Below are 13,674 nucleotides of genomic sequence, written 5' to 3'. Positions count from 1 at the left end.
TTAGGGAGGAAGACCGGATTTCTGTTTTTAAGTGTAGGTGGTGGCTGAGGGGTCTTTCTATTTACTTCTTGTTGTTTAACACCCCTGCACTTGTAGCAGCCCAGGACTTTTTATCAAGAGGTTTCTCCATCCCGGCAGGTCTTCTTGAACACCCAGGAGATCACATGGCCTCATCCTCTCCTATAAGCATTCAGGAAGTGCTTCCGGGCTGCAGAAGCTTCTTTGCAAAAGAAAAACAAACAGGGCTTGTAGAGCTTTAGAAATACTCTGTTCTTGCAACAACACAGAGCAAGCAAGATGAGAGTTTTTCTCAAGCTCCAAAAGTCCTATTTGTTCCTTGTTTGCAGAAGCCCAGGACTCTTTGCAAGTCTTTGATCAAGAAGTGCTCCCAGGCTGGAGCAGCCTGTCTGTAAAGAATCTGCTAGTGCAGGGGGAGTTTTTCAAGTAAAAATTTAAAAATAGAAGATCCTTCAGCCACCTCCCAAACTTAAAAATGTATGTAGAACCCCAGTCCCTCTCCCCAAGGCAAAAATTATTCAAAATTCTCTCCTTCCCTGTGAAAGAAGCAGAAAAAAAATGCATCCTTTCAGAGAGAGAGAAAAATCCTGAGAACAGAGGAAAGGGTTCAGCACAGCACCAGTTTTAACCACATCCTGCAGCCTGTAGCCATAGCTTTCTTCCCACGTCTTTCACTGGAGGGTGGGAGACCTAATATTACTCCTTCTGCCGTGTCAACCCCTGTTTTGCAGTTTTGCCATAAAAGTATGCAACATGGGGAGGTTGTGGGCTGTCCCACACTAGAGGCCTTCAAGAGGCAGCTGGACAACCATCTGTCAGGGATGCTTTAGGGTGGATTCCTGCATTGAGCAGGGGGTTGGACTCAATGGCCTTGTAGGCCCCTTCCAACTCTGCTATTCTATGATTCTATGTCCTGGATATCCCCATGCCACTACATCCCCAATCCCTCATATCTTACTTTGTTATCTAAATGGTCTCACTGGGACTCTTCTTTCCATCTCCTTTTAGTTTTAGCCACAATGGTACATGGGTGTGTAGTATCCATGGTTCCTGTTGAGGGCTTGGTTTTGCACTTTTCCAAGTGGGCGGTGTTGAATTGCCACAGGATTTCCCCTTTGGAGGGGGGCGGGCACTTGAAGACGTGTGGTGTACTTGTAATTGCTTGTTTACAAATGTACAGGATGAGCAGATATTTCAGGGATACACAAAATGTGTTCAGGCAGTGAACATCAGCCCAGACTCCTGAAATCCAAAGCTTAAGGCTGCAGCCTTCATGCGCACAGGGTAAGCCCCATTGAATTCAAAGGGGCTTGCTTGAACACAGAGACACAGTTGCCCTATATAGAGTCAGACGACTGCTCTGTCTACCTCAGCATTGTATGTTCCAGGGGTAGGCAAACTGGCATCTTCCGGATGGCTTGGACTCCAACTCCTGTATGTAACAGTCAGCATGGGGCAAAGGTCAGGGATTATAGGAGTTGTAGTCCAAAACGTCTATGGGGCATTACGTTGCCTCCCTCCCCCGGTCTATTCTGCAAGTCTTCCCAGCCCTCCGCCTGAAACTTGGGCTGTCCACACAACACGTTAACTCACACTCATGGTTGAGTATGGGTTCTTTTGAACCACGGGTTGTTTGTTGAACCATGAGTTAGTGTATTGTCTGAATGCAGCATGTTTTCCGCAGGATGGGTCAGCGTATTGCCTGAATGCAGCCAGGGTGGCTTGTTAACCATGTAGTGTGGCGTCTTAACCACCCGGAACAACCCAACAACATGCCATGGGTTCTCAAGGTGGCTTGTTCAAGAAAATCAGCCACACGGTATGGTTAACCAGCCACCCGGGCTGCGTTCAGACATCACGTTAACCCACGGTTCAACAAACATTGAATTGAGCTGGGGGGTGGACTCAATGGCCTTATAGGCCCCTTCCAACTCTACTATTCTTTGATTCTATGAAACAAGCCAGTGTTCAAAACAACCCATGCTCAGTGGGTAAGTTTGTTATGTGAACAACCTCACTATTTTAACTCACGATGCCAAGGATTGAACTTGGAACCACCTACATACAAAGCTTGTGGTCTTATCACTGAGCTACAACCCCTTTCCTTTCCTTGCCAGAATCAGGCTGCAGAGTCTTCACAGCTCGTATCATACAAGTCTTTCCAAACTAGGGCTGGGTAATGCCAGTTAGATACCACCTATTGCTCTTTATGAGGATCCAACCCAAAAGTAGATTCCAGGTAGTTGATCATCTAAACAAGCCAAGGTGATCTGCTGTGACGACTGGCCACTGGCATCTGTTGCCTGCTGTCACCGTTCAGGCCTCTCTCCATCTCCATTACCCAACATGCAATTTGAAAACAGTTCAGCAGTTTATTACGGAAACTGGCAGTTGCTAGTTATGAAAGATCCGCGAGGTGGGCTTGGATTAGGGATGTACTTGCTGGAGGACGAAGCTGACGTAACTCCTTTCCTTTGTCCCGCAGGGGGCCTGGTCACCCGGACAGTGAGGCAGCATCTGAACCTGAACAACGGGGAGCAGCTTTGCTGGTAGGCAGCCAAGGAGAGTTGCAGAGGGAAAGGCTGAGCAGTGAAGGACATTTGGCAAAAAATGAGAAGGCAGTAGCAAACGTTACAATAGCTAATCTTCAGAATAGTAAGGTTTGTAATCCGCCCAGAAGACTCTTGTTATTGGGCGGATTAAAAATGTAATCACATAAATAGACAAGGTTGGGCTTTGTTGGTATTTTTACGCACGTCAGTGATCATTAGCTGAGGCAGTGTCACTTAGGATTGTCTGCAGGGGAGTCCTTCTGCCTGTGGAACAGGCACTACTGTGGACTGAATTTTCCCTTTCTCCTGCAGCCCACCAAACCTGCTCTGTTTCTCCCAGAACCACCCAAATCCCTTTTTACCATGCCAACAGGGACATGGAGCTCCATACTTGTTTCAACACAGAGAAAGAGGCCTTCAAGAGGCAGCTGGACAGCCATCTGTCAAGGATGCTTTAGGGTGGATTCCTGCATTGAGCAGGGGGTTGGACTTGATGGCCTTGTAGGCCCCTTCCAACTCTGCTATTCTATGATTCTTTGATTCTATGACAAAATGGGGGAGGTGGGTATAATGTCATCCAGCCCCCACCGAATTCCAGTTCTGCACTCCTGGTGTACTGGGTTCTGTATGGAATGAGGAAAGCTAGACACCCGTGTGGAGTTTGCCCGTACATCCAGCTGTGAGCCATAATTAAACCAGCAAATCTCTAACAATGGTTGAGGGGAAATGGAAACTGTGATGATCGGTTTTGTAACAAGTCAGTTAGAACTTCTTTTAAGATCCTGACCTGGTTCGCACAAGAAGCCACTGTGGATGAATTTCCCTGTGAGGATTCTCGCTGTGGCAGCAGCCACCATTTTTAATATTTGGGGTGCGGCAGGGACACAACGACACGTCTTGTTACATGCGAACCCCAGCAAGGGTGGGTTGTTGGGGTGCTTGACAAGCCACCCAGGACCCATGTGTTGTTTTAGGGTTGTGGTGGCTTACCAGCCACCTCTACGGCACCCAGAATATTCAAAATGGCATGCCCACCCACCCACCCGCAGGAAATTCACCCATAGTTGCTTCTTGTTACATGTGAATTGGGCCTCTGTCTTGCTCCAAAGGTGGTAACCATTGTTTCCTGGGTTGGATGAATGGGAAATGGTGGTTCATTAGAGACTTCCTGGTTTAATTGTGGCTCATGCAAAAAAAACTTTGTACATGAACAAAAGGCTCATATGTATCTTGGCTTAATAAGCAGAGACATGATCATCTGAACTGGGCCAGCGTCGACCTGTGTGGAATATTTTATTTATCTATTTATTTTATTATTGCATTTATATCCCACCTTACTTCAATCATGGAACTCAAGGCGGCAACATGTGATTCTCCGGTGTTCTCCCGTCTAAGCACTGACCTGGCCCAGACCTGTTTAGCTTCAGCAAGGTGGCTGCCTCGTGTGCCTTGAGGCCATGTCCTGAATGGTTACTGTTTTCTCATGTGCCTCCAGACAAAGCACATGCCTTAATATTGTCTCCTCTTCAGGTACCAGGGACCCGTCTTGCTGGTGCGCAGAACCAAAGATGAGATTATCACCACAACGTGAGTAAAATGGCAATTTAAAAAAATCCCAAGATACCCAGCCATCATTGCTAAGCTGTATCAGGCCTGGCTGAGACAGTAAAGATGAGATAGTTAAAATATAGATTGTATATAATTTTCATCCTTCAGTTCAGGGGCAACATGCACAATCCAGGGGGACTCTTGTCTCTGTGGTAGAAATCACCCTAGTAATACAGTTTTTAACTCTGTCTTCTCCTGGATTTCCAGGGTCCCTGAAGATATAATGTCCAACAGAGGGAATAATTTGCTTCTGAAATTACTGCAGCACAGGTGAGTGGATGTTATTATTACCATTTATTTCATTTATTTTTAATTCTCCCTTTGCTCAATCATCGATTTGCTCAAAACAATGTACAAATAAAATAAAAACTGATAAAAAGTCTAAAAAGTCAGAAGCCCCAAAAAGAGAGCGAGAACATAAAACCAGAGAGCAACAGCAAAATCAGAGTGACATTAACCATTAAAGTCTCAATGGAACAAAGTCGTATTCACATAAGGAGCTTATATATATGCTCCTTATGTGAATACAACTGTGTGTGTGTGTGTGTGTGTGTGTGTGTGTGTGTGTGTGTGGAGAGAGAGAGAGAGAGAGAGAGAGAGAGAGCACCCAGCTCAAAAGAGCCCATTTTGGATGCTGACTAGTTACTTTGAAGAAAGGGTAAATGGATGGAGAATCTTAGCATAGATCAATACCAAATCGGTCATCTAGGTCACCCATGAAAACACTAATCTCAAACAGTATAAGTTGTGAAGTAGCAAGCAGAAGCAGACCAGAATCTATTTCAATAAGCCTTTCTCTTCTCCAGGTATCCCAAAGTCATGGGTGAAGAGGGTGTGAGAGTCGTACGGGAATGGCTGGAAGCTTCCACACCTATGGAGGAAGGTAATGTTGGTAAACGTTGGGCCTTGCCTCTCTCTCTCTCAAGGGTGATAGTGAACGAGCATGGCCAGTTACACTGTACCAACATAAAGTGGATCAAAGTCATGGACATAAGCTTTAAGTCTTTTTTTCCCCCAGTTGTGATTCTACTGTACTACCGAAGGAGGTGGTTCAGCACTTGATTTCTGTGATGAATGCCAGGGCTTACAGGTGGGGTGGGGTGAGAGCTCCCATCTGTCCAGGGAAGATGTCATTCTCCTTGATTTTGTGTTTGGTGGAGACACGTTGCAGTTACTCAGTAGAAGAAAAAAGGTGTGGGGGAGACACTCTGGCCCCATTCAGAAGACATCTTAAACCATGGCTTTAAGCACGGTGAATTCTGAACACGGCCTGGCTTTCTGGCTTAACCACCGTGGTTAAAGACGTGGTTTAAGGTGTCTTCTGAACCAGGCCTCTGTATCTCACTCTGACTCTCTGCCTAGCCTTTGGCCATCCCTAACATCAGAGATGCCTGAATCCAATTTGGAGAAATTCTAGTGGGGATAGGCAGGGCCAAACACAAAAGTGGGAATGCCCCAAATACCAGTCTGTTTTAGCCTAGAGCTCTTATTGCTAGTAGCTAAGTGTTAGAAGAGGCTTTTAAACCTTTTAGAATGGGGAAGAAAACTGCACAAATGGCAGGAAGGGAAGGGGGCAGGACCATCGGTGGAACAGCAGTGGCCCCTAGTTGGTTCATGGTTCTGAGGTTCAGACTCCCTGCTGTACATGCTCAGAGGTCCTTTGCATGGCTAAAGATGGGAGGTGGGGCTAAAGTTGGAATGTTGGGGCTACTGGACCAAAGGTAACGTTGCACATTATGAAATTGTAACAGTTCTTCCAAACTAAACCAGAATTTCCAGGTACACTGTACCGGTGCTGTGTTTGAGGCAATTGCTGGGTGGCTACCAGGGAAGCACATCACATCTGCAACCCGCTGACATGCAGACGGCAGGGCGCATGCTCACACTTAACTACTTGTCGTCACAGCCTCCATTTATAGCCGCTACGAAGTGGAAGACGACTGGTGCCTGTCCGTATTGAAGTCATATAAAGCTGAAGATAGAGACGAATTTCCCTGGAGTGTCGGTGAGCCCTGTGCTACTAGAAAAAGGAGCAAGTGCGAGGAGGTGGGGGGTGGGAATTGGGATTGGAGTGTAAACAGGTTGTAGAATTATGACAAGTCAAGTTCAAAGCGACTGGTGGAAATTTTAGAGAACTGTTGCCTACACCGTCCACTGAAACTGTAGGATGGGGAATGGTTACCCAGTAGTGTTGTGCGGGTTGTTACTGGCACAGGAATTAGCCAGTGGCAGGTTGTAATTCCCTGACTCCCTCTTAATGTAATGGACCAATGATGGGGCTGGAGTTACGGAATAGACCAACCAATGGAAAAATGGAAGAGGTGGAGTCTGAGATCTAATTAGTGTGGAAGAGGGTGTATGAGAGTCGCCTATAAATGAGGATTGTTTGAATGAGAATACTGAAAATGGTAATTAGGTTGTTAAGAGGCTTGGGGAATGAGTCTAGATAATAGGCTCCTCAAGAGAAAGGTGTAATGCAGGAGATTTGTCAGTAGATGATATTTAACGGCTTGAAGGGAGGGTTCAGGGCAACAGCTATTAATAATATGGGTATGCACAGGAAACTAAATCAGCCAGAAGTATTGATCTCATTCACACATCATAGCTACCCAGGGTTTGTTTAAAACCTGACTAGTCACGAACAAGCAGGAAAAGGCATGCTGGCTCCCGGATGACCACCCACTCCCTCTGAGCTAAACAATCCAGTGACACTCCATCCCTGGGTTGTTTATCGTGACGTCTGCACTCGGACTTGTGGGTTGTTGGGAGAGGAACCATGCAGGCTTGTAACCCGCTTGGAAATATCCCTGGATCGTTTAGCTCAGCAAGAGCAGCCAGGCAGGCAGGAGGCAGCACTCTCACTTCCGCTTCAGTCACAACACTGCGAACCAAGTCAAGGAAGTATCTTCGGTAAGGACAGACTGGCTAAAGAGACCGTAGGGCAGCCTTCCCAGATATTTTGGACTACAACTCACAGTATTCCTGACCATTGGCCGTGCTGGCTGAGGCCTATGGGAGTTGGAAGTCAAAAACATCTGGAGGGCACCAATTAAGGGAAAGGCGAGCATTAGGCAATGGGTCAATAAAATTAGAAATTATTTAGGTTGGAGAAGGGGACATGGGCCTTAGCCACAATTCTTTTACCAAATACCAGAGAGGACACAGATTAAGGCTCCGTGCAGGGGCTGGGCGGAGATAACCAGGGCCCCACCCCTTTCAACTTGCCTACCTGTTTTGACTCCCTAACCCAGCCTCTTTATTTATTTATTTTTTCAAACCAGGTGAAGACATGACTCTTGAAGGGAGACGGCAGCTTGCACTATTCCTGGTTAGTTCCGCTTACCTGTTGGAAGCCAAATGTTCTGCTTCCCTTCATAAATTCCACCTCACATATGTGTCAGTGCTACACGCGTCTAGTGAACCGCTACAGCCGGGTGGCTTCATATCCCCTCCAACGTAGCATGAGTGCATCATATCGTGTTTTATTCTTTTAAGTATTGTTTTGCATTTTGTATCTTTAAACGTTCATGCCGCACTTTCGTATTTTAACTCCTTGTAATTTGCACAGAGAACATTGGTTAATGGGCGGATTAGAAACATAACAAAATAATAATAAACAGTGCTGTTCTCTACAGAGCCAAACCATTGGTCTGCTTAGCCGAGTGCTGTCTCCTGTCTCTAGTAACTGCTCTTCAGGGTACCATTTTCCCAGCCCTGCCATTTCAGGTCCCTTTAAGCCAGCCTTCCTCAACCTGGGGCGCTCCAGATGTGTTGGACTACAACTCCCAGAATGCCCCAGCCAGCTCGGCTGGCTGGGGCATTCTGGGAGGTGCAGTCCAACACATCTGGAGCACCCCAGGTTGAGGAAGGCTGCTTTAAGCAGAGATGTCACCAATGGGATGTCAGACCGCCTGCATGCAAAACATGTTCTCTTAACACTGGGCTAGGGTCCCATCCCTGAACTGTTTAGTGAAGGGAGTGAGTCTCATTGAGAGATCCTGCAATGCCCCTGTGGAGCAGCCCTTAACATCTGATGGTTGTCACAGGCGATGCTACACAAGCCCCATCGTCTCCACGACCACTGCTTGGCTGTGATTTGCTCTTTTTTTGCTTTGGGATAAAGCCCCTTTCAATAGAGAGATGGCTGCTCATCCATTGGCATGATAAGGATGTGCTACTTCCAGTATCCAAGGCAGTGAGTCTTTGTGCACCAGTTACTGGGGAACATGGGTGGGAGAGTGCTGTTGCACCATGTCCTGCTTGTAAGTCCTTGGTCGACAGCTGGTTGGCCACTGTGTGAACAGAGCGCTGGGCTAGATGGGCCCTCGGTCTGATCCAGCAGGGCTCTTCTGATGTTCTTAAGGAGTGGCCAGCAAGGCTTCTTGCCTAGGGCGCACCGAACATGGCACTGTCCCAAAAGAAAAACACTATGGATAATAAGTCCATGTACACACCAATTGTGAACAAAAACAGCCCTGATCTTTTGTGTGGGGTGGGGGAGGGAGCCAGCCACCTGTAATAGCCTCTCCTCAATTCATTCCCCTTGACATCAAATATTTAGAAAGAGGAAAAGAGGGAGGTCGTCTTTCCGTCACCCAAATTAAATCATGCAGGCTTTGCACCATCCTTCCTCAACTTGGGGCCTTTCAGCCATGTTGGACTCCAATTCCCATCATTCTTGTCTGGGAATGATGGGAGTTGCAGTCCAGCACGCCTGGAATTCACCAGGTTGGGGAAGGCTGTTCTACACTGTGTCCAAAATCCTTCCATGCCCCATTTTTTAAAAATCCGTTTTCACCCTTGAGCACTCCGTCCGGCTTCTAACTTTTTATTTTATTTTTCTTCTCACCCCACAGGCCCGGAAGCACCTTCAAAACTTTGAAGCGACACACTGCACTCCACTCCCTGCTCAAGAATTTAACCTCCCGTGGAGCTTATAGCACCCACCCCACCCCTCAGCCCTTCCCTTGCAGAATTCATGGCTTTTACTGTATTGGCATTTTCCCAGCCTCCTGCATCGTGCATTTGCTTTTCTTGTGTGAATTTGTACGTCTGACCATCACCGTTACCCTCCCCGCTGCACGCTGTAAATCTGCATCCACTCCCCTGTAATATTTATCCTCTAACCCCCCCCCCCAAAACCCCCAACTAGTTGTTGGGGCTCACAATAAAGATGGTATTTTTTCTACATGCTGACTCTTTTTTTCCCCTGTCCCATAATATATTGGAAAGGAGATGACCGGTGTTTTGTGCTGCTGCCAGAAAGATACCTAATATTCATCTTTATGAATATTCAGGCTTTTAAAAATCTTATCATCTGACTGTGAAGCTCTCCTGGCATTGGATTGCGTGCTGGGTCGTCCTGGAATGTTCACAAATATTCTTGCTGCTCAGGACAAGGGAACCTTCTGTGTTGGAAGGCAAGATGTCGCAGATAGCGGTAACATCCTTCAGCCACCCTACCTGCTGGGAAAATGAATAAGAAGAGCGCGCAAGATGGCTGCAGTACAAGCAGTGCGCCTATAGAACAGCTACAGGAGCTACAGGAAACAAAGATGAGGAAATCCAACCCTTGGAACAGGAGGTCTATGATTGTTTTTTAATCATTTTCTTGGGCAGTTTAGGAGAAGCAATCTCTTCAGTGAGTGGAAGAGAGAATGAGGAGGAGGAAGAAGCCAATTGCACACAATGTTATAGAAAGAGGCAAGAGGTTTGGGTGGGATGAGGCTGGAAGAATTCAGGGTAGGCTTTTACATGCTATATGCAACTCTCAGAAAGGGTATGAGGAAGGGAGATTTAGAGAATGAGAGAGCTTGGCGGAATACAGGTTGTGGGATGTGTGTGTGCGCTGACTTTCCCAATGGGCTTGCATTAACAAGCTCTATGACCTCTCAGCTCAGAAGGTGTCATTCAAATACAGGTGTGGCAAACCTGTAATCTTCCAGATGTTGTGCTAGCTGGGACTGATGGGAGTTGGAGTCCAACAACAACTGGGGGACTCTGGTTCCCCACCCTTGCTCTAGAGTCAGTTTTAAGGGAGGCTCAAGGTTCTCTTCCCGCGCCCCCTGCTCTTGGAATATAGCATCCTCCACACGCTTCCCTTGTCTCTAGATTGTCAATAGGGGTGTGGAGAGAGACAAGGTGGCAACCAGTATTCCTCAGGAAGCAAGAGTGGCCAATAGGGCCTCCCAACTGGTGATCCCTAGACTACGTGTACTCCTCTAGCACTATTTCATTTTGCCTGCAGTCTGTTCCATTTAACTGGGATCAAGGGTATTATCTATTAGGTAGTATCTAGCAGTGTCATTCCCTGAACAGAAGTAGGACTACAGGAGCTCCGCTGACTTTTCCCACTGTGCAAGTGCTAGTGGGCTATATCGCTTGACTAGCTGGTATGGTAACACTTACGTAAACCCAAGCTCTGCAATTGGCACCACGTCTGGTGTAAATATAACTTTAGTTGAATTCCTAAACCACCACCACCCAATCTCTTGCGCACAGTTCAGAACTTGGTTTCCACTAGCTCAATGTCATTAGCGCTCACAGATGACACTGTTGGATACTACCCATTACCCCTAATCCAGATTTTCCTCACATGTTTTGTATTTAGCCTGCACTTCTGAATGTTCTGATACTCCCTGATCCATCATGAGCCATCTCTTTGGTGAATGCAGAAATATCTCGAATGGAGGCAGACCAGTGCAACGTGAACAAGGCCCTGTGGAATGCACTAAATTGAACACGAGCGTTCGAAAACTAGAACCTGGCCTCTTGGACTTGACTCGTGAAAGCCGCGAGCCACCAGGGAAGGAGGCTAAAGGGAAAGCCAATTTGAAATCTGCCATGCTAAACCTCTGGCTCCTGCAGGAGTCGCCATACCATGGAATGTCTTCCTATTATGGAGGAAGGATGCTCCCAGAGTTTGGGGACCACCACCCTAGCAAATAGTCTGTAGCGGTGCTAAACTGGTGTCTGTCGGCAGTGCTGGACTCAAATTGAAGTTTAATCCAGACAAGACAGAGGTGCTCCAGGTCAGTCTAAAGGCAAATCAGGGAATAGGGATTCAGCTTGTGCTGGATGGGGTACATTCCCCATGAAGACACACGTCCACAGTTTGGGTGTATTTCTGGATTCAGCCCTGAGCCTGGATGCCCAGGTTTCAGTGGCGGCCAGGGGTACATTTGTACAGTTAAAGCCAGTGTCCCAGCTATGCCCGTTCCTAGAGATGTCTGACCAGGCCACGCTGATACATGCCTTAGTTACATTCCGTTTGAATTACTGTAATGTGCTTTACATGCCTTTGAAGACTGTTCATAAACTTCAGCTGGTTCAAGGAGCTGCAACCAGATTGCTGACTGGTGCTGGTTTAACAGGGAGCATACAACTCCCCTGTTAAAACAGCTTCACTGGCTTCCGGTCTATTTCTGGGCACAATGCAAAGTGCTGGTTATGACCTATAAAGGCGCAGATTGAGAGACTAGCTGTGGTGCCGATAAAAGTGATTAAAATCTTTAATAATTCTCATCTGTGTCCAGAATGCTCGACGTTTCGGATTAAAAATAATCCTTCCTCAGGAGCTACAATCAATCAAATTAACAGAGTTTTAAAACTTATTTACAAAACCAAACTCACATGGGATACAACACCTATTGTATTCTCAACATTTCAATAGCAGTTTATTGCCTAATCAAATTTTTATATTAGATAGATAGATAGATAGAGAGATAGATAGAGAGATATAGTATAGTAATTTGATTCATAGTTTTATAAGATATATATATATAACGTTTTTAGAAAACATTCTCACAAAGAGCAGCAAATAATTTTTACTAGAACATTAAACATGAACCCCAGTCATTATCACACTAAAATTCTTGCAAAGCCTGTGTTGTAAAACCTTTTAATTTCAAAACTTTTTACAGTTTTAAATGTCCTGGGCTGGCAATAGTATAGTAAACTATATGCATAACACACATTGTACAATTCTTAAACACTGACCTGACTCTGGAAACCTTATTCTTATATGTTAAATATTTTCTGGAGCCTTTTTCCTTTTTGAGCGTTCGGCTGAACTGCCTCTAATCAAAGAGTTCTGGCTCGTAGCTGCAAGTCTGAATCGTATTGCTCTCAGATAAGGGTGATTAAATGGACGTTCTAGTCTTTCAAATAAATAAATAAATAAATAAATAAATTTTTTTAAAAAAACCGTTGGGCCAAAGGCAAAACTATAGGGCCAAAATTCCAACCTATTTTAGCTTAATGTCCTTATTGCCAGGAGATTTATTTCCACTTCTTAAAATGGAAGGAAAACTGCACAAAAGCTATGAAATCATCAAATCTCTGGTGGTCAGCGGAAAGCAGGTGGGAGCAAGAGAAGGGGGAATGGCCATCTCTGGGTAACCCTGGAGGGCCGGATTTGCCCGTCCCCCAGCCCCGCGCCACCCCATCCTCAGCTTCTGCACACAGGCATTAAATTATAGCCCTCTTGAATATACTATACATTTGAGCAAAACTCATGTCAAGAATACGTGGTGCAGATTTAAATAGCCGTGCTTCTTTTTAAGCTAAAAGGAAATAGAGTCTGCTCTATTCCTATTTGCCACTGCATATATTTTACAAACCAAATTATATTTATACCACCTAAATTTGGAGTGTGCCATTATCTTCAGAGTCCTATTCCCTTCTTCTTCCTGTTCTTTTGTGTCGTTTTTTATTTTTAATTGGAAGCTGCTTGTAGCAGGGATGTCTTTTGCCCAGTTATTATTACTACGAAAGCATCTAAAATGTTCTATAATAACAGCTCTTACAACTACAAATAATGATCTGGGTGGGTTGGAGCAGGGATGTCAGTTGCTGTTTTATTTTTAAATTTACTTTACATTTGTTTCATTAACTGGTTTAAAATATTACCACCAAACCTGATTGTTTAGGGGAAACAAATTCAGAATGAAGATGATGATGTTGTTATTATTATTATGAGAGGTTCTTATTATGAGAGTTTGTTCTATAAATTTATATTTGTAATAAAAGGAAATGGACCAAGTGTTCACAGAGGCAATAAACTTTGCAAAAGTGATTTTAATTGTTGGCGTTTTATATTCTGATTTGTTTTGTTGAAAGTTCTTGATTTATTGTAGCTGAGCAGGTTCTACCTTTAATGGCAGCCTAACAATTGCCCCTTACGCCTGGAACGCTCTTCCAGAACACTTGAGAACTACAAACTCAATCACTGCTTTTAAAACTCAGCTAAAAACTTTTCTTTTCCCTATAGCCTTCAAATATTGAGTTTGTTCTGACTCTATACTGTTAGCTTCTCCCTACCCGGTGCCTGTTTACACTTCCCTGTGCCTGTTTGCATTCTCTTTCCCTCCTTATTGTTTACTACAACTTATTAGATTGTAAGCCTATGCGGCAGGGTCTTGCTATTTACTATGTAATCTGTACAGCACCATGTACATTGATGGTGCTATATAAATAAATAAATAAATAAATAATA

General features: G+C 45.2%; 1 protein-coding gene across 1 annotated transcript in view; it reads left to right on the top strand.

The window, feature by feature from the left end:
- The window catches only part of ABHD16A (abhydrolase domain containing 16A, phospholipase), a 33,321-nt gene extending 23,955 nt beyond the window's left edge, over positions 1-9,366 (top strand). Inside the window, exons 14-20 of the mRNA XM_063122338.1 lie at positions 2,504-2,567; positions 4,101-4,157; positions 4,386-4,448; positions 4,985-5,061; positions 6,085-6,183; positions 7,460-7,506; positions 9,035-9,366. Coding sequence (XP_062978408.1) covers positions 2,504-2,567; positions 4,101-4,157; positions 4,386-4,448; positions 4,985-5,061; positions 6,085-6,183; positions 7,460-7,506; positions 9,035-9,118 — 491 coding nt within the window. The 3' untranslated portion in view covers positions 9,119-9,366. The remainder of the gene's footprint in view (positions 1-2,503; positions 2,568-4,100; positions 4,158-4,385; positions 4,449-4,984; positions 5,062-6,084; positions 6,184-7,459; positions 7,507-9,034) is intronic.
- Positions 9,367-13,674: the final 4,308 nt, after the last annotated feature.

Source organism: Elgaria multicarinata, chromosome 3, assembly GCF_023053635.1.
Source record: "Elgaria multicarinata webbii isolate HBS135686 ecotype San Diego chromosome 3, rElgMul1.1.pri, whole genome shotgun sequence".
NCBI lineage: Eukaryota > Metazoa > Chordata > Lepidosauria > Squamata > Anguidae > Elgaria > Elgaria multicarinata.
This window is presented reverse-complemented; position numbering and strand designations above follow the sequence as displayed.